General features: G+C 44.0%; 1 protein-coding gene across 2 annotated transcripts in view; it reads right to left on the reverse strand.

Moving 5' to 3' along the window:
- FAM234B (family with sequence similarity 234 member B) overlaps window positions 1-27,982 on the reverse strand; it is a 160,542-nt gene that overhangs the window by 10,971 nt on the left and 121,589 nt on the right. For both annotated transcript variants that reach the window (XM_089687702.1, XM_089687701.1), the window contains 3 exons: window positions 22,530-22,682; window positions 19,158-19,275; window positions 18,810-19,036 (listed from right to left, as the gene is read on the reverse strand). In XM_089687702.1, coding sequence (XP_089543828.1) covers window positions 18,810-19,036; window positions 19,158-19,275; window positions 22,530-22,682 — 498 coding nt within the window. The remainder of the gene's footprint in view (window positions 1-18,809; window positions 19,037-19,157; window positions 19,276-22,529; window positions 22,683-27,982) is intronic.

Below are 27,982 nucleotides of genomic sequence, written 5' to 3' on the forward strand. Positions count from 1 at the left end.
TCATCTCACCGATGAACTCTCTGACGGGACCGTGAGTTTGGCCCTTGGGGCTCCCCCAGTTTGTTTGCGTTCCGGGTTGATACTGCTCCTCGGGCTCCGGGGTGGGAGGTTGACCCGGTGGGTCTGGTTGGGTGGAAGGGGATTGGCCCCTATGGTTCTCCAGGTTTCTATGGGGAGGTTATCGCGGAGGTCCCTGCTCCTGGGACTTTTAGTTTTATTAAGTTTTACTACATTATATTATGTTTATTACCTTTTTGCCCTCTGAGGGCTTCTGTTTTGATGTTTCCATTTGCAGCCATGTGTCCGGCGGTAGAGTTACCCCTAACTGTATCCTTCATGTGTAGGATGCACGTCACCATTGGTGTGACACAATTGCACTGTTATGTATACTTTTTGTGTCTTTTTCCTTTTTTCTTTCTTTGTACTTTTCTTTTTCTGTTTTTTTTTGTTTTTGTTTTCTGCAGGGTTCCGGGACGCCATGGTCCGATTGCCATTGGGAGTGGAGATTGCTGGCTGCTTTGGGCTTTTTTCTGCTGAGCGTGTTGCGTTGATACCGCCATGGCCTCGCCCCTTTTGAAAATACATTCACAAAATGTTCAAGGCTTCAATTCGCCTCAGAAACGGGCTAAAGTTTTTCATCACCTCAAATCGCAACAAATTGATGTGGTATGTCTACAGGAGACCAGGTTTTCTCAGTCCTCCGCTCCACGTTATCTTTCACATCGCTATCCCATCTTTTACACGGCCTCGGCTCCTGAGAAGCGTCGGGGTGTTCTGATAGCTTTTAAACGCAATCTCCCCTTTGTCTGTTCTAGGCATATAGCGGACCCCACGGGCAGGTATTTGCTTCTGCAAGGCACCCTCTGGGACCAGGAGGTTACCTTTGTCTCTTACTACGCGCCTAACAGTTTCCAGCATAAATTCTTTTCGCATCTTTGCACCATTATTTCTCGACACTCTAAGGGTCTTCTTCTTGTTATGGGGGATTCGAATGTTACCTTGGATTCCACATTGGATAGGCGCTACGCACGGGGAGCGACCCCCTCTCATGACTTGGTGCTAGAGGAACGTATGCGCTCTCTTTTACGGACGGCGGGGCTAGCGGACGTCTGGAGGGAACTTCATCCAACTGAACGCGACTTTACGTTCTATTCCAATCCTCATGACAGTTTTTGTAGAATTGATCATATATTCATGCAGGTCCAGCAGCTCCCCTCGGTCCGGCGGATAACTATTCCCTCCTCACCCTGGTCAGATCATGATCCCTTGGTACTCCTCCTTGCCCTTTCTGGGTCAGAACGGCGCCCTTTTCATTGGCGCATCAATGACTCTTTGCTGACCACTCAGGCTACCTGCCAACAAATAGAATTCTTTTTACGAACATACTTTGCGGAAAATTCGGGATCGGTCTCTTCAGCAGTGCCCCTTTGGGAAGCGCATAAGGCCACGATGCGGGGTTATGTTATACAGCTGGCTGCAGTCCGGAAGCGGGAGCGGGAACGCCAACTCTTGGAGCTTCATTCTCTCCTGGCCTCTGCGGATGCGCGTTGGAAGTCATCTCCATCCGTGGCCCATAAACGCTCTCGGGACGCTCTGGCGACAGAATTGGACCTCCTCGCCTCTTCGGAGGCGGAACGGGCCCTGCGTTGGACCAGACATAAATTTTACTCCTGCGCTAATAAGCCCGGTCCCATGCTAGCCAGGAAACTCAATTCTGTGGGGAAACCCCATAAACCGATTCGACTTCGACTTTCCACAGGTGGCTGTACTTCTAATCCCCAGCAGATTGTTTCCCGATTTTCGGACTTCCTTTCGCGCCTCTATGCTGCCCCAGATCCTTTCCCTGTGGCCCAGGCAGAGGCATTCTTTCAAGACCTCCATCTTCCTGGATTAACCGAGGCAGCACAGGCGGCCCTCAACGCTGGTGTCACCGTACCGGAAGTGCTCCAAGCGATCAAATCTTTACGGTCCACCGCGGCCCCAGGTCCCGACGGCTTCTTCGGTCTCTATTATAAAAAATTCTCAGCCCTATTGGCGCCCTTTTTAGCGGCCTATTTCAATGAGTTACGACAGGGCTCTTTGCCCTCTCCGGACGCACTTAGGGCACATATCTCTATGATTCCTAAGACGACCGACGATGTCCAGGAACCGCAAGCCTTCCGGCCCATTTCTCTTCTTAATGAAGACCTGAAGATATTGGGCAAGATCCTTAGTTTTCGCATCAATAAATATTTGTGTAGCCTGGTCCACCGGGACCAAGTAGGGTTCGTCCCTGGGAGGCAGGCGGGTGATAATGTCCGTAAGGTGGTCCATCTTATACATTTTCTGCAACAACGGAAAATCCCAGGATTCCTACTGTCCTTGGACATATATAAAGCTTTTGATTCTCTATCTTGGGAATATCTGCGGTTTGTGCTGTCTCGTTGGGGTTTCGGGGATTCTATTCTCTCTTGGATTCAGGCCTTGTATTCCTTTCCTTCGGCCTCCGTTAAATACGCTGGGTATTTCTCGGATCCCTTTCCTGTTGGGCGAGGGACGAGGCAGGGTTGCCCGCTGTCCCCAGCGCTCTTTGTCCTGGCGCTCGAGCCACTGGCTTTAGCGCTCCGGACCGATTGCAATATATCGGGGGTTCCATACGCGGGACAGGAGTTTAAGCTGAGCCTCTTTGCGGACGATGCCCTCTTGACCCTTACTAATCCTCTGACGACGCTTCCTAACTTGCAAGGAGTTCTTGAGCGCTTCTCCTTGATTTCGGGTCTATGTATCAACTTGGATAAAACCGTCGCTCTCAATATTACTCTGCCTTCAGATTTGGTTTCGCGCCTACAATCCCACTTCCCTTACCGGTGGGCTTCCTCTTTTCTGGAATACTTGGGCATTCGCTTGACCCCCACCTATGACTCCCTTTTTGCTGCAAATTATTATCCTTTGCTTAGCTCTTTATCTTCTCTTATGCATTCCTGGCAATTTCCGCACCTGTCTTGGATAGGACGGGTTCATTCAGTGAAAATGACCATCTTGCCGAAATTGTTATATTATTTTCGCACCCTCCCGGTGCGGGTTCCCCCTCACTTTCTTCGGTTGCTTCAGGCGAAGTTTATGCGTTTTATCTGGGCCGATAAACACCCCAGAGTCTCTAGAAATACGCTCTTTGCTCATAGACTCCAGGGTGGTCTTGGGGTACCCAATGTAGCTAAGTATTATCAGGCGAGCCAGATTGCCCCGCTGTCTATGTTGCACGCTTCCTCCGATGTTCCTCTCTGGGTCCTGCTGGAACTACCTAATTGTGCCCCTATTGCACTGTCAACACTCCTATGGCTTCCCCCTGCCCTGCGCCCTATGGCGCTGAGTCCGATGTTGCTCCATGGCCTACAAGTCTGGGACTCGGTACGTTACTCCAGTGGCCTGATGTCACCCTTTTTGCCCTTGCTTCCAATCGTTAACAACCCTCTTTTCCCACCGGGTCTAGATTGCCCGAGGGCATTTTCTTGGTGGGTGGCTCATGGTTTCTCACAGGTGCAACACTTTTTGATTTTTCGGTCCTTTCCCGCCTGGAATGTCCTTCGGGAGTCTCGGGATGTTCCCCCAGCGGAATTTTTTCGGTACCTTCAATTGCGGCACTGGCTACTTTCGCTGAGAGCCACTTCTGCTTTCCCATATCAGAAATCTGCCTTTGAACGGCTTTGCCAGCAGCACCCGGGCGCCCCGGGGCTTATCTCCCTTCTTTACGCAGCTTTGAACAGACGCTCGTCTCACACTTCTCTTTCATATGTTGTTCAGTGGGAACGCGACCTGGGAGTGGCTGTGGATCCGGAGGACTGGAGTAGGGCCTGGTCACTCATAGCTAAATGTTCATTTAATACGACCACGCTGGAAGCAGCCTACAAGGTATTGTTCCGTTGGTACTGGGTTCCGGCTCGTCTGGCCCAGGCTAACCCTGCCTGTAGTGATCGATGTTTTCGGGGTTGTGGCCATCGTGGCGATGTACTGCATATCTGGTGGTCATGCCCGAGGTTGGTTCGTTTTTGGTCTCGTGTGTTTGGCCTCCTTTTCACTTTGGTCCATCTCTCCATACGCCGGGATGCTCGGTATGCTTTGCTTCATTGCCCCATACCGGGCCTCTTGGCTCGTCAGCAGCGGTTGGCTTCCTATTTGTTTTTATCGGCTACTAGGACAATTGCTCAGGCCTGGAAGAGTCCGTTTGTACATTTCCAGGGGGTGCGGGATCGTATGACTACTATGATGCTCAACGAACAGATGTCGAGTATATGCAACGACTCTCAACATAAATTTTTGAAAGTATGGGAGCCGTGGTTGCAATACGCCTTTCCCACGCTCCCCCCGGCCAGTGTGGGGAGGTAATGGAGTTTGGTATTGGCGCTCGTGGACCCCTGCTCTTTGTTTTTTTTTGTTTTTTTTCCCTTTCTTTTCTGCTTTTCTTCTCTCCTTTTCTGTTTGTTTTGATGTGACAGTGGACAACTGTCTTTAGTTGCGATAGTCAGAGTCTTACTGATGTTATTGTAACCTATGTGCCATTGATAGCCCCTGCGTGGGCATACGTTTTGCCTTATTGGAATTAGAGCGTTGTCTGCTCTATTATGCCTTTTTTATTGGTGCAATTGATAGCCCCTGCGTGGGTGTGTTTTGTTGCCTCTGTTTTATACTGTTTAAAATTAATAAAAACCATTGAAATACAAAAAGTAATATATATATATATATATGTATTTTTAAATGTTAAAAAGGTATATCAAAAATGGGGATGAGTTATAAACGGCACAAAAAAGTGTAAAGTCTATAAATATTACATCTAAATAAGGAAATAACAGTAAGGATGAAAACGGAGATAGAACTGGAGATAAAAAACAAAATCCAAAATATCAACTATTATCTATGAAACAGTTGATATCTATATCAACGTTCAATCCTCTAGGATACATGGATCCCATCTCAAATATCCACTTTGTCTCAAGCTGAGAGACCGCCTTTTTCTTATTAATACCTCTCCAGTGCTGGTGTACAACGTCTATGGCCGTAAATTTAAGGGATGACTGATCTCTATTATGACAAAGTCTGTAATGTTTCGAAAGAGAATGCTCTTTAAATCCACGTTTAATATTGTACACGTGTTCCCGTAGGCGGTCCCTCAGCCTCCTTGTGGTACGGCCTATATACTGTTTAGAACACGGGCATTGGAGTAAATATACCACATATCTAGTATTACATGATATAAAACTTTTAATATTGTATTGTTTATTAGTGGAAGTGGAGACAAATTGATCAATTCTCCTCTTTCTATAATTACTACAAGTACAGATAACACATTTGTTACATGGAAAAAAGCCCATTAGACTATTAAAAAACTGAATCTTAGGAGGAGGGTTAACCACATTTGGAGCTATTTTATTCCTTAAAGGAATAGCTCTTCTAAATGTGATTTTCGGTCTCGTGGTTTCGTGGATTTAAAGAGCATTCTCTTTCGAAACATTACAGACTTTGTCATAATAGAGATCCGTCATCCCTTAAATTTACGGCCATAGACGTTGTACACCAGCACTGGAGAGGTATTAATAAGAAAAAGGCGGTCTCTCAGCTTGAGACAAAGTGGATATTTGAGATGGGATCCATGTATCCTAGAGGATTGAACGTTGATATAGATATCAACTGTTTCATAGATAATAGTTGATATTTTGGATTTTGTTTTTTATCTCCAGTTCTATCTCCGTTTTCATCCTTACTGTTATTTCCTTATTTAGATGTAATATTTATAGACTTTACACTTTTTTGTGCCGTTTATAACTCGTCCCCATTTTTGATATACCTTTTTAACATTTAAAAATACATATATATATATATATATATATATATATATATATTACTTTTAATAGTGTTTTAGATTTAGAAGGCAGCCATCCTGGCTGCTGCTCACGAGCGCCCCCCCCTATATATTACTTTTAATAGTGTTTGGATGCGTTTTGGTCATTGCAATTTTTATAAATATATAATTTTTAGGCAAACAATAATTTGAGAATAAGGGTTTAAAAATATGTTTTATGGCATTTAGTATATTTTATATTAAAGATTTGTGTATTTTATTGTGTATAACATGACATGTTTTATGAATGGATACTTATTCTGACATGCGTTTTTTTGGATAGTATTGAATTCATTTATTTATTAATTTATATCAATTTTATCTTGTAACAATGTGGGTGCCACTATTATCATCAAGTTCACTATTAATGAGGTTTGTATGCGTTTATGTGGAGCTATTATCTATATAAATCTTCATATTCTTATAATGGGATCCCGCACATGCGCAGTGGTTGGTCTGCGGCGGTATTTGTAAAACCCAATTTAAACCAGTGGGTTTATTACTTATTCGGTCCTGGGTGCTCCTCATTAAATAATTTTTGTATTTGTGGATGCCTCTTCTGTATATTTAGTTTCCCTGGTGATTTAGTGACACTCACTTGTAACTCAAATATGGCACCCGCGCATGTGAGATGCGATTGGTCTTTGACAAAATGGCACCTGACACGGGGACATATCTCTAATGAAAAATGGCGCATCCGTACTGCGCATGCGCCATTTACGATATTTAATGGACGCTGTCAGAAACAGACGCTGAAGCTTTCCCCTTTGATGATGTGCGACTAGCACGAAACGCGTCAAGAGGAGGAGCTACAGCGTCACTATCTCTCTGCCGCCGGCACAATGGAGGTCCCGGCGGCCATCTTTTAAATTCACCTCATGGTCAGTGTGTTTTTTTCCCTTTACCTGTATACTGTATGGAAATAAAATCCAAACCTTTTTGAAACGGTATCACGCTATTGGTCTCCTTTGTTTGTGGCCCTTGGTGAGTCACTTATCACCTATAGAGCCACCTAAAGGAGAGACCGTGGATTGTCAGCAATACAACAGGGGAAGGAATATCTGGCCTGACCTGACCTTTAAGAAATAATCGGTGGATTTGGAAAAGAGTTCATCTTTAAATGCGCAGTTAAACTGTGCATCTGGTGAGTGCACAGCTTTACCTTTTCACTATCACCGCATGGAAGAAGCACCTTTTGAAGGAGAGGGATTGTCACTAAGACTGTTTTGCACTGCATGTCACTCTGTTTGTGACAGAATATTTGTGGTTTCTTATTAGTCACCTAATCATCACATATACCTTGGATGTTTCAGCATAATTACAGTTGTGATATAGCACCGCATCTTTTATATTCATATGTTTGCGAGGTTTTTGGTATACTTTTTTGATGCTTGGCTGCTTCATTTCATTCAGAGCGCTCACAACTTTCTCTTAAGCAGGTATATTATCCTATTATACAATATAAATAACCAACCATACACCCTGGTGAATGTATATGCCCCAAACACGCATCAACTTTGCTTCCTCCGAAAACTTCTTCGAAAAATAGGATTAAATATGGTTGTCTGCTCCTCTGTGGGGACTTCAACTTGTCAGCAGACCCTGCTATGGACTCATCCAAGCCGCCTAGGTAATCGATGCCTGCTCTTTGCCCTTTATTGTAATCTGAAGATTTGTTTGACATCTAGCGCTGTCATCATGCATCTGAAAAGGACTTTACCTTTTTCTCTCCTAGACATGCCACATATACCCGCATAGATATGTTCCTGACAGATAAATGGCTGCTTCAACAGGCCTCCTCCTCCTCTATTTCTGACATCAAATGGTCGGACCATGTGGCCATCTCTTTACACATAGAGGAGAAGGAGCCCTGTCATCCGATATGCCTATGGTGATGCAACTCTAAAGTTATCAATACCCCTGCTAATGTGTGTCTGCTCACTCAGCATCTCCGGGATTACTTTGAAATCAATTTTGTCTCCTCTAATGACAACTCCTTAATTTGGAATGCCCATAAGGCTTATATGAGAGGTATAATACTTCAACTTTGCGCTAGAGTCAAGAAGCACTATAACCTTCGCTTAAACTTAATCCTTTCTACCATCCATATGCTTGAATAAGACACAAAGCAAACTTTGACCTGACCCATTCCTCCACCCTTCACAAACTTAGACTTGAACTGAGAGGACTTCTATTTGATCATTTTGATAAAGCAGTAAGAACCTTCAAAATTAAACATTACTCCAATGGCAATCGGGCCGGTAAAATGTTAGCTAACAGACTTAAATCGCATAAAGCTAATTCTAAAATATCCCACCTCCTGCATCCTCTCACTAACCATAAAATTACTAATCCCCAGGATATTGCAAATTCATTTGCAGATTATTACAGCACTTTGTATAATCTTAATAATTACCCACTTTTATTATTATTACACAGTATTTATATAGCGCCAAACGGTTTGCTCAGCGCTGTACATTATAGTGGGGGACAGTACATGAGACAATACAGTAACAAAACAATACATAAGGGATTCGAGGGCCTTGCTCTTTCGAGCTTACAATCTAGGAGGGAGGGGATAGTGGCACAGGAGGAAGTGGCTGTGGGGGATGGAGTGGTAGGAGGAGTAGAGGAGATTGGCAGTTAGGTGAAGGTGGGGTAGGCTTCCCTGAAGAGATGGGTTTTCAGGGTGCGCCTAAAGGTGAGGAGGGTAGGTGACAGTCTGATGGATTGGGGTAGTGAGTTTCAGAGGATGGGGGAAGTCCTGGAGAAGTCCTGCACTCAGGTGTGGGAGGTGGAGACCAGGGAGCTAGAAAGTAGGAGGTGTTGTGAGGAGCGAAGATTACGGGTTGGGTGGTATTTGGGCATCAGGTCGGTGAGGTAGTTTGGGAAAGCATTATGAGTGGCTTTGTATGTCAGTGTTAGTAGTTTGAATTTGATGCGTTGGGCAATCGGGAGCCAGTGGAGGGAATGACAGAGGGGGGTGGCAGAAGAAGAGCGGTTGGTAAGGTGGAGGAGTCTGGATAGACTGAAGCGGGGATAGTCTGTGATGAGGTAGGCCAGTGAGGAGGGAGTTGCAGTAGTCCAGGCGTGAGATAATGAGGGAGTGAACGAGTTGTTTAGTAGTGTCTAGGATTAGGAAAGTACGTATTTTGGAGATGTTGCGGAGGTGGAGCCTGCATGAGCTTGCTAGCGATTGGACATGGGGTTGGAAGGACAGGTTTGAATCTAGAGTGACACCTAGGACTTTAGCTTGCGGGGTGGGACTGATGGCGGCGTTGTTGGTCGTGATGGCAGCGTTGTTGGTCGTGATGGAGAGGGTGGGGGGCGCGGGCTGGGGGGAAAATTAGGAGCTCGGTTTTGGAAAGGTTCAGTTTGAGGAAGTGGAGCAACATCCAGTCTGATATGTCGTTCAGCAGGTGGGTGATACGGGCAGAGACTGAAGGGGTGAGTTGAGGGGTGGAGAGGTAAATTTGCGTGTTGTCGGCGTAGAGGTGATAGTTGAAGCCGTGGGAGTGTATCAGTTTGCCAAGGGAGGAGATGTAGATGGAGAAGAGAAGGGGCCCGAGGACAGAGCCTTGGGGGACCCCAACAGAGAGGGGGAGGTGGTAGCGTTATAGGTAATGCTGAAGGAGCGTTGGGAGAGATAGGAGGAGAGTGGAGTCTCTGATGCCGAGGGAGTGTAGTTTATCAAGGAGGTGGGGGTGGTCAACTGTGTTGAAGGCCACGGAGAGGTCAAGGAGTAAGAGGACTGAGTAGTGGCCATTAGCTTTGGTGGTTAGCAGGTCATTAGTGATTTTGAGTAGGGCGGTTTCGGTGGAGTGTAGGGGATGGAAGCCAGACTGTAGTGGATCGAGGAGGTTGTTGTCAGTGAGGTGGGAGCTTAGGCGATTGTAGATTAAGCGCTCAAGGAGCTTGGAAGTGAATGGCAGCAGGGAGATGGTTCAAAGGTTGTTCAGGTCAGTGGGGTCCAAGGAGGGTTTTTTGAGTATGGGGGGGGGGGTGCGCCAGTAGAGAGGGAGAGATTGAAGATGTGGGTGAGGGAGTGTAGGATGGAGGCGGAGGGTGCCCGGAGGAGTTGTGTGGGGACAGGGTCAAGGGGGCAAGTGGTGAGGCGGGCTTCTGAGAAGACCTTGGTGACCTCCTCAGTGGTGGCAAGGCTGAAGGAGCGGAGTGTTGGGGAGGTTATAGTTTGCGGGATGTAAGGGTGGTGGGGGGCAGGGCGGTTGTGAGGTCAGAGGAGGGGAGAGTTGGAAGGGTTGTAGTGGGAGGGAGGCTAGGTGGGGAGGTAGGTGGAGCATTGGCAATGTTCTTATGGATTGCGTTGATCTTATTTTGGAAGTGAATGGCAATCTCGTGGGCGGTGAGTGAGGTACTGGGTGGGGGTGTAGGGAGTTGAAAGTGGAGAAGAGCCGGCGAGGATTGGAGGAGAGGGTGTTGATGAGGGTTACGAAGTAGGCTTGTTTGGCGGCGTGGAGGGAGGAGGTGTAGGTGAGGAAGGCAGATTTGAATGCTTGAGGGGATTTGGTTTTGCGCCATAATCGTTCCAGCGCGCGACTGCATCGTTTAGGATGTTTAGTGTGGTCATTCTGCCAGGGTTGAAGCGGTTGGGGTCTAATGCTACGTGTGGTTAGGGGTGCTAAGGAGTCTAGGGCAGCTGATAGTGTTTTGTTATACGCAGCAGTGGCCAGGTCAGGGCATGACAGTGGAAGGATACTGTCGTAAAGACAGTCAGCTGCAGAGTGGAGAGGGGCTGGGTTCAGGTTGCGGAGATTACGGCTGGTGAAGGTTTGACATTTGGAGGGGAGGTGTTGGAGGACGGGGAGATGGAGAAGGTAATGGGGTTGTGGTCAGAGAGAGGGAAGGGGGTGTTAGTGAGGTTGTGGAGAGTGCAGAGGTGGGAGAAAACGAGGTCCAGGGTGTTCCCATCAGTGTGGGTGGAGGACTGTGTGCACTGTGTGAGTGCAAACGAAGAGGTTAAGTGGAGGAGTTTGGATGTAGCCGGGTTGTTAGCATTGAGAGGGATATTGAAGTCACCAAGGATGATGGTGGGGAGCTCAGAGGAGAGGAAGAAGGGCAGCCAGGCGGAAAAGTCATCAAAGAAGCGGGATACGGGTCCAGGGGGCCGATAGATTACTGCAATCCTCAGAGGGGTGGGGGAGAAGAGTCGGATGCAGTGGGCCTCGAAGGAGGAGAAGGATAGAGAGGGGGGTTTTGGAGGACCTGGAAGTTGCTCAGCGGTGACAAGAGCATGCCGACCCCACCACCCCTACGACCGCTCGGGCTGGGTGAATGGGACCAGACGAGACCTCCATAGGAGAGTGCCGCAGGGGAGGTGGAGTCAGCGGCCTGGATCCAGGTTTCGGTGACCGCTAGGAGGTTGAGGGAGTGAGAGATAAAGAGGTCATGGATGGCGGTGAGCTTGTTGCACACCAATCAGGCGTTCAGGAGTGCAACCAAGAGTGGAGGGGTGGGTGCGGGGAGGAGGGAAACAGGTATAAGGTTGTGGCGGTTTATGTGAGTAGGAGGGTGCCTAGTGGGTGAGTGAGGTGGTGAGGGGCCAAGGTTCGGGGAGATGTCCCCGGCGTTGAGGAGAAGGAGGGTGAGAAAGGTGGCATGGGAGCGGGATGTGCAAGAGCGTGTGGGTCTGTTAGTGGTGGCGTGTGGGTCGGTGGGAGAGTGGAGTATCAGGAGGAGGTGGGGAGAACCGTAGTGGGGAGAGGGACTTCTTGGCTTGGCTACAATTTCCATCTCTATCTGAGGAGATCCTTTTTACACTGAATGCCCCTTTTACCACAAATGAAATTATCAAAATTATCAACTCTCCCTCTAATGGACCGATGGCTTTACTAATGATTATTATAAACTCTTTAAAGCCCATTTGACTCCATACCTATGCTCTGTTTTTCATGATGCTATACCCCAAGCTTCCTTTCCCCTGGAGATGCTGAGAATCTATGTGGTAACCATTCCCAACCCTGGCAAGGAACCGACGTTTCCTGCAAATTTTAGGCCAACTTCTTTGCTTAATACTGATGTTAAGATATATGCTAAACTATTGACAGGACGCTTGTTTAACATCCTTCTGGAACTGATCAAACCATATCAAACTGGATTCACCAAGGGCAAGCAGGCTTCTAATGCCACTAGACACTTGCTTAATCTTCCACACTATGCTGAGACCCATCGAATGCCTTCCCTGCTCCTCTCACTGGATGCGGAGAAGGCGAGAAGGCATTCGATCGGATCCACTGGGGGTACATGACAGCAGTGCTGTCCAGATTCGGCTTCCAAGAACCCATCCTATCAGCCATCCTGGCTCTGTACTCGTGCCCAACCGCACAGGTATACACCTCTAATCTTCTCTGTAGCCCATTTGATATTGCAAATGGCACACGCCAGGGTTGCCCACTGTCCTCCTAAATATTTAACCTGTTGATAGAACCCCTTGCTGAGGCCATTCGCTCGCATCCCCAAATCACAGGATTCCACATTGGCCAATCAGTCAACTCAATTAACCTCTTTGTGGATGACATTATCTTCCTCCTCACTAATCCTCGTATTTCTTTACCCCAGGCGCACCACATTTTATCTAGTTTTAGTAACATCTCTTACTACATGGTAAATTTCTCAAAATCATTAATTTTAGACTTAGGCACCCATGAACCAGATAAACATTTGCTACACAAGTCACTCCCATACCTATGGACCTCCCAAGGAGTTCCATATTTGGGTATAACCCTGACCCCTTCCACAAAACAACTTACGCAGAATAACTTTCAGAATTTATCTAAAAAAATTTCACAAGAACTGGCTCGCCTAACTACATTTGAACTAACTTGGTCTGACCATCTTGCATCTTACAAAATGCTTATTCTCCCCAAATTCTTTACCTTTTTTGGACACTGACCGCTCCAATCCCTTCCAAATATACTCATGCTCTACACGTCCCTAAAACAGTTCATATGGCAAGGTAAGAGAGCCCGATGCTCTCATGCCCTTTTGCTTAAACATAGACGAGCGGGAGGGATGGGAATGATAGATATCAGAGATTATTACCTGACTGCCAGCCTGGACCAACTCAAACATTGGTTCTTGCCCTCTTCTGCCATACCTTGACTGGCAATTGAGCGTACCCTTGCCCCAGCCCTTGACCTATGTTCTCTCTTAATTGCTGATGTATAGAAACCCTTTTGCTTAAATAAATTTTCCCCCTCTATGAGTGGCCTCCCTTCTTGCATGGAGAGAATTGTACAGATACTCTTGCTCAGGACTCTTTGACACCTTACTTCAAATCCCTCTCTTGATAATACATTCACTCATACCGAACTTAAATCTTCGGCCTTGGTTATCAAGAGGTATTAATACCATAGACGACATAGTGTCGAATGGGTTACCCCTCTCCATGGAGATCTTGAGGGAGAGATTTGGACAGATACGGATTATTTCCAGTATCTTAGAGTGCAGCACCGCCTGCTAGCCTCACCCCCTCTGGAAATTCGCTTACCTCAGCGCTTACTGCAATTTTTCCTATATAAACCTCCCAAAAGTAAGGGTATCTCTCTAATATACAATATCCTACAAGACAAATTAACTTTCCTCAAAGTAGGGCCCTTCTTACGCTGGGAGGAAGATTTTAACTCCTCCTTTGATTTTTCCCAATGGAAGAACGCTCTTAAGTCAGTTTATAAAGCCTCACATTGCGTCCAACATTGGGAAATAACGCAAAAAATTTCTCTTCGCTGGTACCTCACTCCTTACTGACTGGCCCAGTTCTCTCCTTCCCAGTCTCCATTATGCTGGTGTGGATGCGGTCAAATTGGTAATCTTATCCACATCTTCAGTACCTATAAAAGCATTGCCAGTTTCTGGAACAAAATTTTTACAGTAATCTCAGAAGTGATGGGTCAAACAATTACTTCCAAGCCTGCCTTGGCTGTTCTGAACCTGGGTATTGACGACATCCCTCACCCTGCACGAATAATCACTACGCATATCTTGATCGCCAAGTGACTCACAATAGCCAAACATTAGAAAGCCCAAGACACTCCCAATGCATCTGAAGTCCTTGCACTTGTTAAACTCAATTATTCTTATGAACGTGCCTTAGCATTATGGTCAGGCCAGATCTCATCCTTTGAATCCGGTTGGGAACACTGGACCACCTGGACAAAAGAGTGATACTAGCCTCTCCATGTTGCTTACTCCCATCATGGCCCATCTTATTTTTCCTTATGTGACCATTTGTACCATATTATTATATGTGACCATTTGTACCATATTATTATATAAGATAACTACTCTCATTGTAAGCCCGCATATGTTTTCCCTTTTAAAATCAATCAAAATCTATTGGTAAAAAAAAAAAAAAAAAGTGCAGAGAACCAGATTAATGTTCCAATGAGACACAGGAGTGTGTACAGGGGGAGATATCTGTACAACAATCTGATCAAAAGGCCTTACCTAACGACCAAGACCAAGAGTCTCTGCAACAAAATAGCCAAGGCTGAGATTTCTCGTGTAATGGTACTCAAAATCAGATGCTGATCCAGACAAGACTGGAGTAATGACAGAACAAATCCAATGGAGTATAGGATGAAAGTTACTAAATTTGCACCAAGCCAATGCAACCTTCCAGATGTGATGGCAAACTTCCTAAGAATTCAGTTTTCTAGTGCTCAAGAGGTTATGGATGACCGAATCTGATGGGCCCATGTTGGTAAAGCCAATGCCTAAGAAGCAGGATGATGCCGTCAATGAGGTGGAAATGGAAAAATAAGAATGTGCAAATAAGCACCCCGAGTTTGAATAGAAGCCTTGAGAAGTATTCAAGGGGTAATGACCCGTTGAGAAAAGAGCTGCTGCACGGCAGCAAGAAAATCTGCCTGCTGTAACATGCAAAGAGAAAAAAGTTTGAAAGCATAAAGCAGTGAGGAGCTATCACTGGGAAGAAGCCTTGGAACCAATCTCAGCTGATTTTAAGGGCTATTTCTTCTTATGGAAGTACAAACCTGCCTTAGATTTGAAGTTGAAGACAGAGAGATGAGGAAACCTTCCCTAACTTCAGAAGTAGAAAATCAACTGGTGGAGGCTCAGACTTTCTTTTTTCTGGGGAAGAAAAGTACCTTTTTTAAATTCTACAAACATGGGACTTTGAGGTACCTAATAGTTCAATGCATATATGCAATTAAAATTAATATAATAAATATTATATAAATTTCATTACTTTTTTCAAAAGTTGTTATTTTAGGAATGCTTATCCTAGCAACATACTGTACAGTCTTTTATAATTATATATATATATATATACACACACACACACTATATTGCCAAAAGTATTGGGACACTTGCCTTTGAAAGCACATGAACTTTAATGGCATCCCAGTCTTGATTTGTAAGGTTCAATATTGAGTTGGCCCACCCTTTGCAGCTATAACAGCGTTAACTCTTCTGGGAAGGTTGTCCACAAGGTTTAGGAGTGTGTCTATGGGAAGGTTTGACCATTCTTCCAGAAGCGCATTTGTGAGGTCAGGCACTGATGGTGGAAGAAGGCCTGGCTGGCAGTCTCCATTCTAATTCATCTCAAAGGTGTTCTATCGGTTTGAGGTCAGGACTTTGTGCAGGTCACTCAAGTTCCTCTACCCCAAACTCGCTCATCCGTGTCTTTATGGACCTTGCTTTGTGCACTGGTGTGCAGTCATGTTGGAACAGGAAGGGGCCATTCCCAAACTGTTCCCACAAAGTTGGGAGCATGAAATTGTCCAAAATGTCTTGTATGGTGACGCCTTAAGAGTTCCCTTCACTGGAATTAGGGAGCCAAGCCCAATGCCTAAAAAACAACCCCACACCATAATTCCCCCTCCACCAAACTTTATACTTGGCACAAAGCAGTCAGGCAAGTGCTGTTCGCCTGGCAACCGCAAAACCCAGACACGTCCATCAGATTTCCAGACACAGAAGCATGATTCATCACTGCAGAGAACACGTCTCCAATGCTCTAGTCCAGAGGTGGCATGCTTTACACCACTGCATCCAATGCTTTGCATTGCACTTGGTGATGTAAGGCTTGGATGTAGCTGTTTGGCCATGGAACCCATTCCATGAAGCCCTCTATGCACTGATGTGCTAAGCTGAAGGCCACGTGAAGTTTGGAGGTCTGTAGCTGTCGACTCTGCAGATAGTTGGTGACTTCTGCACTTCAGCATGCACTGAGCCCACTCTGTCATTTTACGTGGCCTACCACTTCGTGGCTGAGTTGCTGTTGTTCCCAGTTGCTTTTACTTTGTTATAATACCACTAACAGTTCACTGTGGAATATTTACTAGCAAGGAAATTTCATGGATGGACTTATTGCACAGGTGGCAACCTATCACAGTACCACGCTTGAATTCACTGTGTTGATTGATTTTTTACACCTGTGGCCATGGAGGTGAGGTGGAAAACCTGAATCCAATGATTTGGAGGGGTGTCCCAATACTTTTGGCAATATATTGTGTGTGTATGTATATATATATATATCTATACACACACAGTGTGTATGATATTAAGGCCCTAAATGGATAAACTACTACCACCGTTGAAGCTAAATGAAGCTCATGAAACATTGTTATACATATGGCCTCCTCAGCTATTGAGATGGAGGGGAATGTCTCATTGCAAAACATCTGTTGGCCATGGTGAACCCAAGCAGTGCAACGAAAACTGCTATACTGTGACAGTAGAATAGAGCCAGGAGTTGCTGTCAGTCCAAAGTTGTGCCCAGAAAGAAAAAGAGGCAGGACACAGTTGTACCTGGTCTGAAGTCACGCCCAGAAAGAAATGGTAGGACACACAGCTGCAATATCCCAAATTAAATCTAGGTGTTGCAGTGAGCGCCAGGACTGCACAGGCACAGTAAGCCAGAAGCAGCCATCACCCTGGATCTGCGAAGCACCATGTGGCTAACTCCATGAATTGTACTACGTGCCAAGGGAGTGCCTACAGCAGGATCCATTCAATGGTAGCAATATTGCAGGTTGGCCCCGCTTCTTTAATCTGCCAGGGTTCAGGTATGGTCTCCCAAAGCTTTGGCTAGAAGTAAACTGAGTCAGAAACTGTAGTAGGAGCCACAAGGGATATGATGCAATGGCTATGATGCAGCAGGAATCTTAAAAGAGATTTTTTTCTTCCTCATTTATACTTACCGATGCTGCTTCTGTCCCCCCTGGCTCTAAGTATGAGAACTTCACCTTTAACAGAAGAATCATCATTAAAAGGAGAAAGAATAAAAACCTCCATGAGGAAGAAGGTAGCCACAACAGGAATACTGATATAGGAGGATATTCTTGCATACTATTTTGCAAGTGTCCAGTCACCCGAAGGTAGCTGCATATAACCGAATGATAATGGCTTAAGATCCTTTGTTGTGTTACAAATGACATAAGCTGTAGTATATGAAGCTCAAGCAAAAACCGTTAATTTTACTATCCTAATAAAAAAAAACACATTGCATTTGCAATACAACTTTATGTAGCTAAAGGAAATTCTGTTCAAATGAAATGGCCAAACCCTTTTGCTATGCAGGGGTTTAAAAAAAATTTTGTTTACTTCAAGGTTACTTTAAAGTCTGAGTGCCCCTTTGGAGCCAGAGAATACCAGAATGCCTGCAAACACCTTGTTAGGCTTTTTGTTTTTAGAATGCAATATACTAAGCACATTCATAAGCACAATAATGGCCATAAAAGCTATGTCATGAATCATATAATAAGTTGGTTTGAGAGATTTCCATCAACAAAAAGCTTTTAGTGTCTGTTTATGAATCTGTTATATATCTGTTATGAATGAAAAATAAATGTCACGACCAATGAGCATAGCTTATTATTTGGATCAAATACCCATGAGCAGCTATGATGGTTTGGCCTTGTCAAAGAAGTTAGCTTATCATATGAAAGACCCATTCGATCATTGTGTTTGCAGGGAAGTGGGGCGGCGCGCCACCAATTGCAGCCATGCTGCGACCTCGCGCAGCAACACTGGGGGATTATCTTTACATCTAATTATCAATTACATTTGGTGCCAACCATGAACTGTTAGCCATAGGTTTGTGAGTATTGAATTACTACTATTTATACTGGCTCCTCTGCACTACCATTTTTGTCAGATGTTGTTTTGGTGGCTCCATATGACAATACAAAGGCACCATGGTGAGCGTTTTACAATACTTTAACGTTCTCTTGTGCTCTCCCTTAAGTGGGGTGAGTTTGTTTGGAATTGCGCCCACATAGATGTCCTTTGTTATTCTTACCTAAGTGGATGTATTAGGTCATTGATTACATTACTATATTATTTATTTTGGAGTCCATATATCAATAATTTTTTTGCAGTAGCTATAAAATATATTATTTTCTATGTAGTCTTAAAGTGATATCATGTACTATGTTGTTCACATTTACCTGATATGCTGTTATGTTTTAGACCTGACATGCTTATTCCCTGAAGAAGGAAACATGAGTTCCGAAACGTTTTGGATCTGTCTGGACAATATCACTGTATAAATTCTTTTGAGCTGTCAGCATATTTGCCAGTTGATGCATTACAGACTGTCAGGTTATCTGCACTTTGTGCATGTTTTGTATGTAAACTATGAACTATTGTATTGAAACTCACTTTATCAAACCCATTGCTTAGTTTTTTTTGTAATAATTTTTTGTAATAAACATTACTATTTTATACTTCTGTATACTTACTGTAGCTTTTCCCATATAAAGTCCCAGGGGAACATTACAACTTTTTCTTGGTCTTTATATATTGGGATGTTGTGAAAAACAGTTTAAATGGGGGACATTTTACCTTTTTTTTCATTTTTGTATGTAGCAGGTGAAATTCATGCAGTTTAGTACTATAATGACTTCATAAAGTATTACTGTGTAGGCCACCAATGCCAAAATCACAAACTTACCCTTTGAGGTACAGCACTAAACTTTAGCCTGGCAAGTATTCTTTTTACATCTTCTACTTTGGGTTTCATGTTCAAATGTCCTAGTGACAGTGCTCGACTGTTAGAAAGCACCCATTTCATGCCTAGTTTACTGACTGTCAAATTTTGAGGCAACTTGTCTGTGTCCAGTCCCTTTTCTGCAGTCATTATGGCAAGAACAACATCCTTCTCCAGCTCTATGATGCCCCCTGATAGACAAAATTTTAAAAAAGCAGTTCAGAATTTGGAATGGTTATATTACCAGCTAAATACACAGAAGTAACATGTTTATTTCAGAATAGTTGCTGTTCTAAATACCATCCAACTTACCACTTGTGGCAACTATGCTTGCTGTAACTTTGAAAAGATCCAGAACAACTCCAGGGTAGGTTGGATAGAGCAAGTAGAGATGTCTGTTCAAATGGTCCTCAGATTTTGTATTCAGCGCCTGGTTGTCATAAAAATAAGGTCAGGATACAGACACTGCCCACAATAGCAATCAAGCTGAAATTTTTCTACAAAAATGTAGGACAATGAAGCCTTTGCGTGTCTGTTACAAGCAAACCATGGTTTTCCCTTTCTCCATTTAAAGAGAGCCTATCAAATTAAAATGAAAACCTCCACCCTGTCCTAGGCACCATCTGATTTGCTGCCTCTATTCAATTGTTCTCTAAAAATCCCAGAAATTTTGGGAAATATTGCCTGTGACCCCAAAATGTAGTCCCTGGAGCCTGGGTGGTCAATCACCAAGCCTCAATACTGTACATGGAAATGAAGGGGCATACAAATAATGCTGGTGAATTTGCAGGGGTGGCAGCAGGCATCTGAGCTGCAGAGAAGAGATGGTAAAGGGAAGCACAGGCACTGGAGAGAAAAGGGCTGAGGGAAATCTTTATTATAAGTTTACCTAAAATATACAGTTCTATTGTACCTACAGAAAACTGGTAAGAAAACACAGTAGAGAGAGACGGACCAGATCACAGAACAAATTGATGCAACAGCACCTGTTACATTGAATAAGTCAATTCAGTCACCGGCCAGGGGCTTATGCCTGCCTTTGTCACTCACTTGGCCTAAACAAATTCAAGTACTTTGGACATACTGTATCTCATACATCCATGTCTTCCTTTACTGCAGCCAATATTCCTGATAAAATCAACAGAATAGCTGTCATGCAGGATTCCACTCAGTGGTGTGGCAGCCCAGGCAGTGTATCCTAAATAATACATTCAAATGTTTTTGCTGGAAAAAAAAATATCTTAAGCAACAGACAGCATGGATTCTTGAAATACAGAAGTTGTCAAACAAATCTAATTTATTTTTATGAGGGGGTGAGCAAAACCTTGGACAGAGGGGTGGCGGTGGACATGGTATACTTGGATTTTGCAAAAGCGTTTGACACAGTTCCCCACACACGGGTAATGGGTAAGGTAAAGTCTACAGGCTTGGAAAAATCCGTATGTAAATGGATAGAAAACTGGCTAAAAGATCGTATTTAAAGAGTAGTGGTTAATGATTCATACTGTGAATGGTCTGGGGTCATCAGTGGTGTACCCCAAGGTTCAGTGTTGGGACCCTTACTTTTTAATATATTTATAAACGATATAGGGTCTGAGATTGAAAATCCCATTTCAGTCTTTGCAGATGACACCAAGCTGTGCAGTGGAATAATGTCCTTACAGGATTTCTTCAACTTACAAGCCGACCTCAATGCACTGTTTCAATTGGGCAACTATGTGGCAAATGAGGTTTAATGTTAATAAATGTAAGGTTATGCAATTGGGGGCTAAGAATATGCATGCATCATACATATTAGGGGGGGTACAACTGGGGGAATCAATGGGGGAGAAGGATCTGGGAGTTCTGGTAGATCACAAGCTTAATAGCATGCAATGCCAAGCTTTGGTTTCTAAAGCGAGCAAAATCCTCTCTTGTATTAAAAGAGGTATAGACTCCAGAGAGAGAGATATCATTTTACCCCTGTACAAATCATTAGTAAGACCTCATCTGGAATATGGAGTTCAGTTTTGGGCACCAATTCACAAAAAGAACATTGGGAAACTTGAGAAAGTACAGAGAAGGGCAACCAAACTGATAAGAGGCATGGAGGAGCTCAGCTATGAGGAAAGATGAGAAGAACTGAATGTATTCTCTCTTGAGAAGAGGAGGTTAAGGGGGGATATGATCAACATGTATAAATACATCAGTGGTTCATATAGTGAATTCGGTGTAGAGTTATTCACCCTGAGGTCATCACAGAGGACAAGGAGGCACTCTTTACGTCTGGAGGAAAAGAAATGTAATCTCCAAACACGGAAAGGTTTCTTCACAGTGAGAGCTGTGAAAATGTGGAATAGACTCCCTCAAGAGTTGGTTCTGGCCAGCTAAATGGATTGCTTCATACACAGAATATAACTGGATACTAACATTTATAGGTAAAGTTGATCCAAGGAATATCCGATTGCCTCGGCGGATCAGGAAGGATTTATTTTCCCTGCAGGAGCAAATTGAATCATGCTTTGCTGGGTTTTTTTTTGCCTTCCTCTGGATCAACTGTGGGTGTAGGATTTTAGCTTTTTTTTTTTTTTTTTTTATGGTTGAACTGGATAGACTTTTGTCTTTTTTCAGCCAGACTAACTATGTAACTATGAAAATAACAAAATAACAATTGTTGCACCAATTTTAGACCAGGCCTTTGATCTCTAGATTAAAAGTACACCTCTTTATAATTTCAGTTGTAGCAATCACACAATTGAAAAAGGTGTGTGGGGGCTGTTTTTTTTTATACTTAGTTAACCCTAATCAGCCATAAATAATTGCTATCTCTCCTTGTCTGTTTCTTTTTCTTGTGTTTTTACCCATTCATTCATGACCTTTTAGTTTTTTGTTTTCATTTTCAGAATTTTTTTTTGTAGTATTGCATTAAAAAAGTAACAATTTCCTTTGTAAAAAAAAAACTTTGCCATGCTTTCTACTAAAATAGTAATTGTAGCTCATAACCAGTGTGTTTTTTTTTTGGGTTTTTTTAACTGCGGTAACCTATATATGAAAAGTTTAAGCCCCCTTTCACAGGAAGGATCCAATCCACCTTTCAGTTTTTCAGGCAGACTTGATTGAACCCTTCATTCTCCCCTACCGATCGGCGGGTGTAAACAGACTTGTGTCTGTTTACATACTCCTGCCTCCGGTTCGATAGAAAACAAAACAAAAATAGAAGAGGATATGTCCTCCATCTAGGTGGATCAGATCTGAGGTCCATCAGGTGTAAAAAGACATCAGAGTCCGGGTGCCCATGCAGTAGAGTGGGCTCTTTACGTGTTTGCTCTGAAGAAACTGAGTGGACACGGACCTATTGTCCGCCTGATCTACTCTGATCAACAAGGGATCAGTGAACAGATCCCCTGCTAATCAAAGCAGAGTTCTCCTCATCCTAAAGGAGCCTTAATGCACTGTTTGTTGACAGTTACATTCTGCTACTTAAGAAAAATGTTCAAGCCTTCCACCTGCTGCTTCTGCTTTTGGGGTTCATTTAGCCATATCATGCAGCAATGCTGGGGTAGGGGGCCTGAACTGAAAACCCCCGGAGCCCAAGGTACATAGTTACCAGTGCTGAAAATTGACCCATTTATTTGTTCAGTCTAAAGAGAAATAATAGAATCAAAACACTGAGTACATCCATCTCACAGCAGCCTAACATCTTACCGAGCTATTTTCTGTAGACTGTCCCTCTCCCCAGAAAAGGAACACTGATTTCCCATCTGCAGTTAGAAGTGACAAAGCCTTTACATCTCTTTCATGCCATGGGATCTCCCATTCCCAGAGTAGTGCACTTGTGGATCCATCAATCACAACAACCTGGAAGACATTGTTTGCATGTAAATTAAAAATAAAAAAAATTACATATATATATATATATATATATAATATTATGAGTATACCCCCAACAGATTTGTCAGAAAACCTTTACTTTCCTTTTAGAATTAACATTTTCTATAGTACCCTATACTACAAAATACTCCCACAAATGCAGGCCATTAATTGCAAAAAAGATTTGTTAAATTGCACACACAAATAAGTATTTTTCCTAACAAATTTATTCAAGACCATGTTGCAATAATGAATACACCCCACTCTTAGGATTGGGATGAATACACCCCAGTCTTAGGTCTTAGGAACAAAGCTAAATTTTAGACAATAAAATCCTAATTAACAAGAATTCAAGAACAGTTGACTCTAATTATTCATTACACAGGTGTACAGCAGAAAGTTGATTAAAAAGGAGCGTTACTTAAAGAAAACCCCTTCCCATTTCATGCTGTCAGCAATGGCACCACATGGAAGAGAAATGTTGCAAGGCCTGAGAAAGAAAATAATTTATTTACACAAGAAAGGTAAAGGCTACAAGAAGATCAGCAAAGCTTTACCTATCCGTCAGAATACTGTAGCAAAAGTGATACAAAAATTTACCAAAGATGGAACTGCAACCATCTCACAGAGATGTCCAGGCCGTCCACGGAAGTTAACTCCTCGACAGGAGCGTCTTCTGATGAGAAGAGTTGAAGAAAATCGCCATACAAGTTCATGCAAGCCTCTCCTAAAGCCCATGCACAAAAAAGTCCGCCTAGAATTTACCAGGGTCTATGCTGAAAAAGAAAGACTACTGGGACTCTGTACTCTGGAGTGATGGGACCAAGATAAATGTTTGTGGAACTGATGGCTTCAAAACTGTATGGTGTCGTGTCGCAAAGGTAAGAAGTACAAAGAAAAATACATGGTGCCTATAGTGAAATATGGTGGTGGCAGTGTCCTTCTGTGGGGCTGCATGAGTGCTGCTGGTGTTGAGGAGCTGCATTTCATTGATGGTGTCATGAATTCACAAATGCACTGCTCTATATTGAAAGAGGAGTAAAACTGAAGATTTTGTATTTTAATTTATTAACCTTACTTTCATGTAATGAGCTAAACAAATGTTCTATACAAAATTTTGAAAATTGTTCTTGTGTTCATTGAGATGTTGAATAAAATCTTACTTTTCAAAGGCGGTGTTCTCATTTATGCTGAGCACTGTGTGTATGTGTATATATATATATATATATATATATATATATATATATATATACACACATATATATATATATATATATATATATATTTCCTGGACCTCCCCATGTCAGCCTACCATGGGTCAGCTCCGCCCTCTCTGATCCCTCCAGGACAACCTCTTCCTGGCCCATAACAGCGCCTGTCTCCCCTCACTCAGCGTTCTTTTTTTGTTTTCACTTCGGACACCTTTAAAGAAAAAAAAATCTTTTTTTTCTTTCCTATGGCCTTTCCAGGTTCAGCCTCTCCTGGGTAAGAAGACCCCTCGTTTGGGCTGTAAACCTCCCTGTGCAGTGGGTTTGCTTGGTGCGAGGATATTTATGCATGCAGCATACATGACTGCGCCACTCTATCTATGACTTAAGCAACCCTACAGCAGATATTTCCATGGGGCGGTATAAATTACTGCTGGGAAGGCAGAGTGACATACCTGTGCAGAGGTTGGCTGGCGCTTGTAGTTCTATACCTCAGGGCTGACTGGCACTTTTAGTCCCATATCTCAGCATATCTGTGGGCTGGCTGTCACCTGTAGTCCCACATTTCAGCACATCTGGCGTCTGCCTTGGGCTTGGTATCCCCACATCATGGCAGCATTTGCTCCAGCTACAGAGCAGACTAGGTGGTAAACGTGCATAGGCGGTGGGCACTGAACTTCCTGGGTTGCCAAGAAGCTGCTGGGACGCTCTGTGACACAGGAAGCTGCTGCCTTATTGAGAGGCTGGCTCTCTCTCTCTCGCTCTCTCTCTCATGCTGCAGCTGTGTCTGCTGCAAAGGCTGCTGTGTCTTTGTGAGCTCCTCCTGTTTACCTCCTCACTCTGCTGCTTCAGCCTGGGTCCTTCTGCTGCTCTGCTCCCTGTAGGTCACCTCAGCTGTTTGCCTTGGCTGCATGTACATGTATTATGAGATGTGGGTTAGGTTACATTCCCCCTTAGGCTGTTACTGAAGCTCCAGCTTCAAGCACTGAAGATATAATGGAGAGGTATTTTTTATTTTTATTTATTTAATTTATTTATTTGCTTTTCCCTGCTTTCTGAAACTATCATTTTTATTTTTTGCTACTTTTTAAAAGAGTGCTATCTGCATACCTTTTTTGCAGAAAGAAGACTCCAATGCGGAATAAAGCGTCCGCCAAAAGATCAGTTCAAAACACTGTCTCCTGTTGTTTCAGGACAAGTTGCTTCACCAGAACAGTCCGGGGTAGATTAAACATCCACCAAGTGGTCATTCTAGGACACTGTCACCAGTGGCCCATTGCAGCTGTACAAAAACGGAACAAGAAAAATCACATCACCAAACAGCTTCCAAGAAGAGTAAATCCTCTGGCCAGCACAGGAAAAGGACTTCTAGCTCTTCCAGAGCCTCTTCTCCAACCCACCCTGAAGTGGGGGTTGTCGGGGCTGTTCAGCTGAGGCATTGCCGGGCAAATTGGTGTGTACATCCTATCTTAGGTAGGGGGCATGTGACAAAGCTGCAGATAAACAGCAAGTAAAGTTGTACAATAGAAATGCAATAAAAGAAGGCTTGCAGAATGCGTCAAAGAAAACATCTCGCAGACAGCATCTTCTTCAGTTCTCTCTGTGGAATTCAGATCCCGTGGCTACCTCAAAAGGTGGGCCCCCACAAGATGGAAGCCCTGAATTTTCTGATGTGGACACTGAACTGGAATCTTATTCCTTTGAATTTTCTCTGATACCTTCCCTGGTGGAGGCAATAAAAGAAGCCATGGGGTGGCAGGAAGAGAGCTCTCCACACAAAAGATTAAATGTCCATAACAGAGTTTCAAAGTTATACCCATTTTGTCAAAGGGATGGCAAACTATGTAATATTGTTCCCAAAGTAGATGTCTCTTTACAGAGATTGGCCCGCCACAAAACGCTTCCACTTGAAGATTTCATGTCTTTTAGGGATTCAATGGACCACAATATTGATACAGATCTGAAAAGGGATGTACATTGTGGTGGGAGCATCCTGTAAACCAGCCATAACCTATATGGCCCTCAAAATTTGGGTGGCAGAAATGGAGTCCTGTGGTTTAACAGACGTTCAGTTCGTCAGGATGGCTGTGGACTTCAGTGCTGAAGCAGCAGTGGATCTACGCAGGATGATAGCAAAGTTAATGGCTCACACGGTAGCACCAAAAGAGCCTTATGACTAAAGCTTTGGTCTGCTGACAATGCCACTAAATGCCAAATGCCAGTTATGTCTTCTGGCAGGGCCTTCTGATGGTGTCTCCGCCAAGCCCTCTCAAGTGGGAGAAAAATTGGCTCGATTCAGGGAGGTGTGGGTGGAAGAAGTGGAGGATGCTTGGATTCTGGATATCATCTGAAGCAGATATCTGTTAGCATTTGCAAAAAGGCCCCCTCAGTATTACTTCATGGGAACTCGGTTACCTCTGTATCCAGAGATATTGAATTGTTTGCATGCATATATAAAAGGAATTGTTAACAGCTTAAGCCATTTTCCCTGTACCAAGACAAGAATGGGGTGAAGACATGTATTCCTCTTTGTTTCTGGTAACCAAGTCCTCAGGCGTCTTCAGACCAGTTCCAGACCTGAAATATCTGAATTCCTTTATGAAGGCCCCTCCTTTCAAGATGGATTCCTTGGAAACCATTGTTTCAGTAGTAAAAGTCAGAGACTGGATGGCCTCAGTGGATTTTGCAGGCGCCTATCTTCATGTCCCCATAGATCTGGCTCATTAATCGCTTTCTCGGGTTTGCTGTACAAGGGGCACTTTTCCAGTTCATTCTTTGCCATTTGGACTTTGCACCGCTACCAGAACCTTCACAAAAGTGTTGTCGGCCATCATAGCTGTTCTGAGACTCAGAGGTCTTCAGATTTCATTACCTTGATGACATCCTTCTGTTGGCCTCGTTGAGAAGTCTTCTGGTGGATCACGTGTCTCTAACCTATAACATGCTCAAATACTTTGGTTGGATAATCAACTATCAAAAGAGTAAATTGCAACCAAATCAGGTCCTGCCACAGAAGAAAGTCCAGGAAATCCAGACTTGGACGAGGGAAGCAATGAACAGGCCTCATTAATAAGTGCATGCAGTACCTGGGCCTTCTGTTATCCAGCACCTCAATTGTTCTTTGGTCACATGCTGAAGAAGGAGGTTTAAATTCAGTTTCCTTCACCAGTGGGATCATCACGTATTGAACCAGAAGATCCTCATACCAGTTCCGATAGCTTGTTCATTAACCTGGAGAATGGTTTTACGCAATCCTTAGGGCAGTGTGCCTCTCGAGCCTCCAGAACCGGCTGGTGGGTAGAGGGAGCCCACTGCTTGGGTCACCAGGTCCAAGATCATTGGAAGAAGCAGACTACGCAGAGTTCCAATGTACTAGAGTTAGTAATATCTCAATTGCTCTGCTAGCGTTCTAGTATCTGTTACATGGAGAAGGTGCTTTCAGACAAATCGAACTACAGTGGCTTACTTGGCTTGTCAAGGCGGCACCAGTAGCTTGCCTCTCATGAGAATAGCCAGTCAAATCTTCCTTTGGGCGGTAGGGAATGTACCCTCGCTTCATACTTCTCAGGAAAAGAGAACATTCTGGCGGACCAGAGTCAGAGTTTTGTAGATCACAGCCTCAATTTGAAATTCTTGCGGAAGAAACTTGGGTGACACCAGATGTGGATCTGATGGCATCAACGATGAACTTCCAGCTTCTCCTCTACTTCTCCTAATTCGGGCCCCGCACACCCTGGTCCAAGATACCCTTTCCAGGCCGTGGAGGTTTTGCCTAGTGCACATCTTTCCTCCAGTCCTTCTGATAAGGGTTCTCCTGAAGATATAATGCGAAGTGGGGGCAATAATAGTCCTGCCCTTTTGGCTGAGGTGGTCTTGGTTTCCCTTTGTATAGAGGATGAGGTTAGAACAACTGGTTCCACTCCCAGTTTGTCAGGATCTCCTGGTTCAGAGTGGGGCATTCCATCCGAACCCCACAAGATTGAAATGAATGGCTTGGAAGTTTAAAGGTGGTCTGTAAGACAGTTGGAGCTGTCAAAGGGCGCAGTCGACACCTTATTGTAAGCAAAGAAAAAGTCAGCT

The sequence above is a fragment of the Staurois parvus genome, unplaced genomic scaffold, assembly GCF_062004578.1.
Source record: "Staurois parvus isolate SC_StPar_1 unplaced genomic scaffold, SC_StPar_1.0 ptg000436l, whole genome shotgun sequence".
Classification (NCBI taxonomy): Eukaryota; Metazoa; Chordata; class Amphibia; order Anura; family Ranidae; genus Staurois; species Staurois parvus.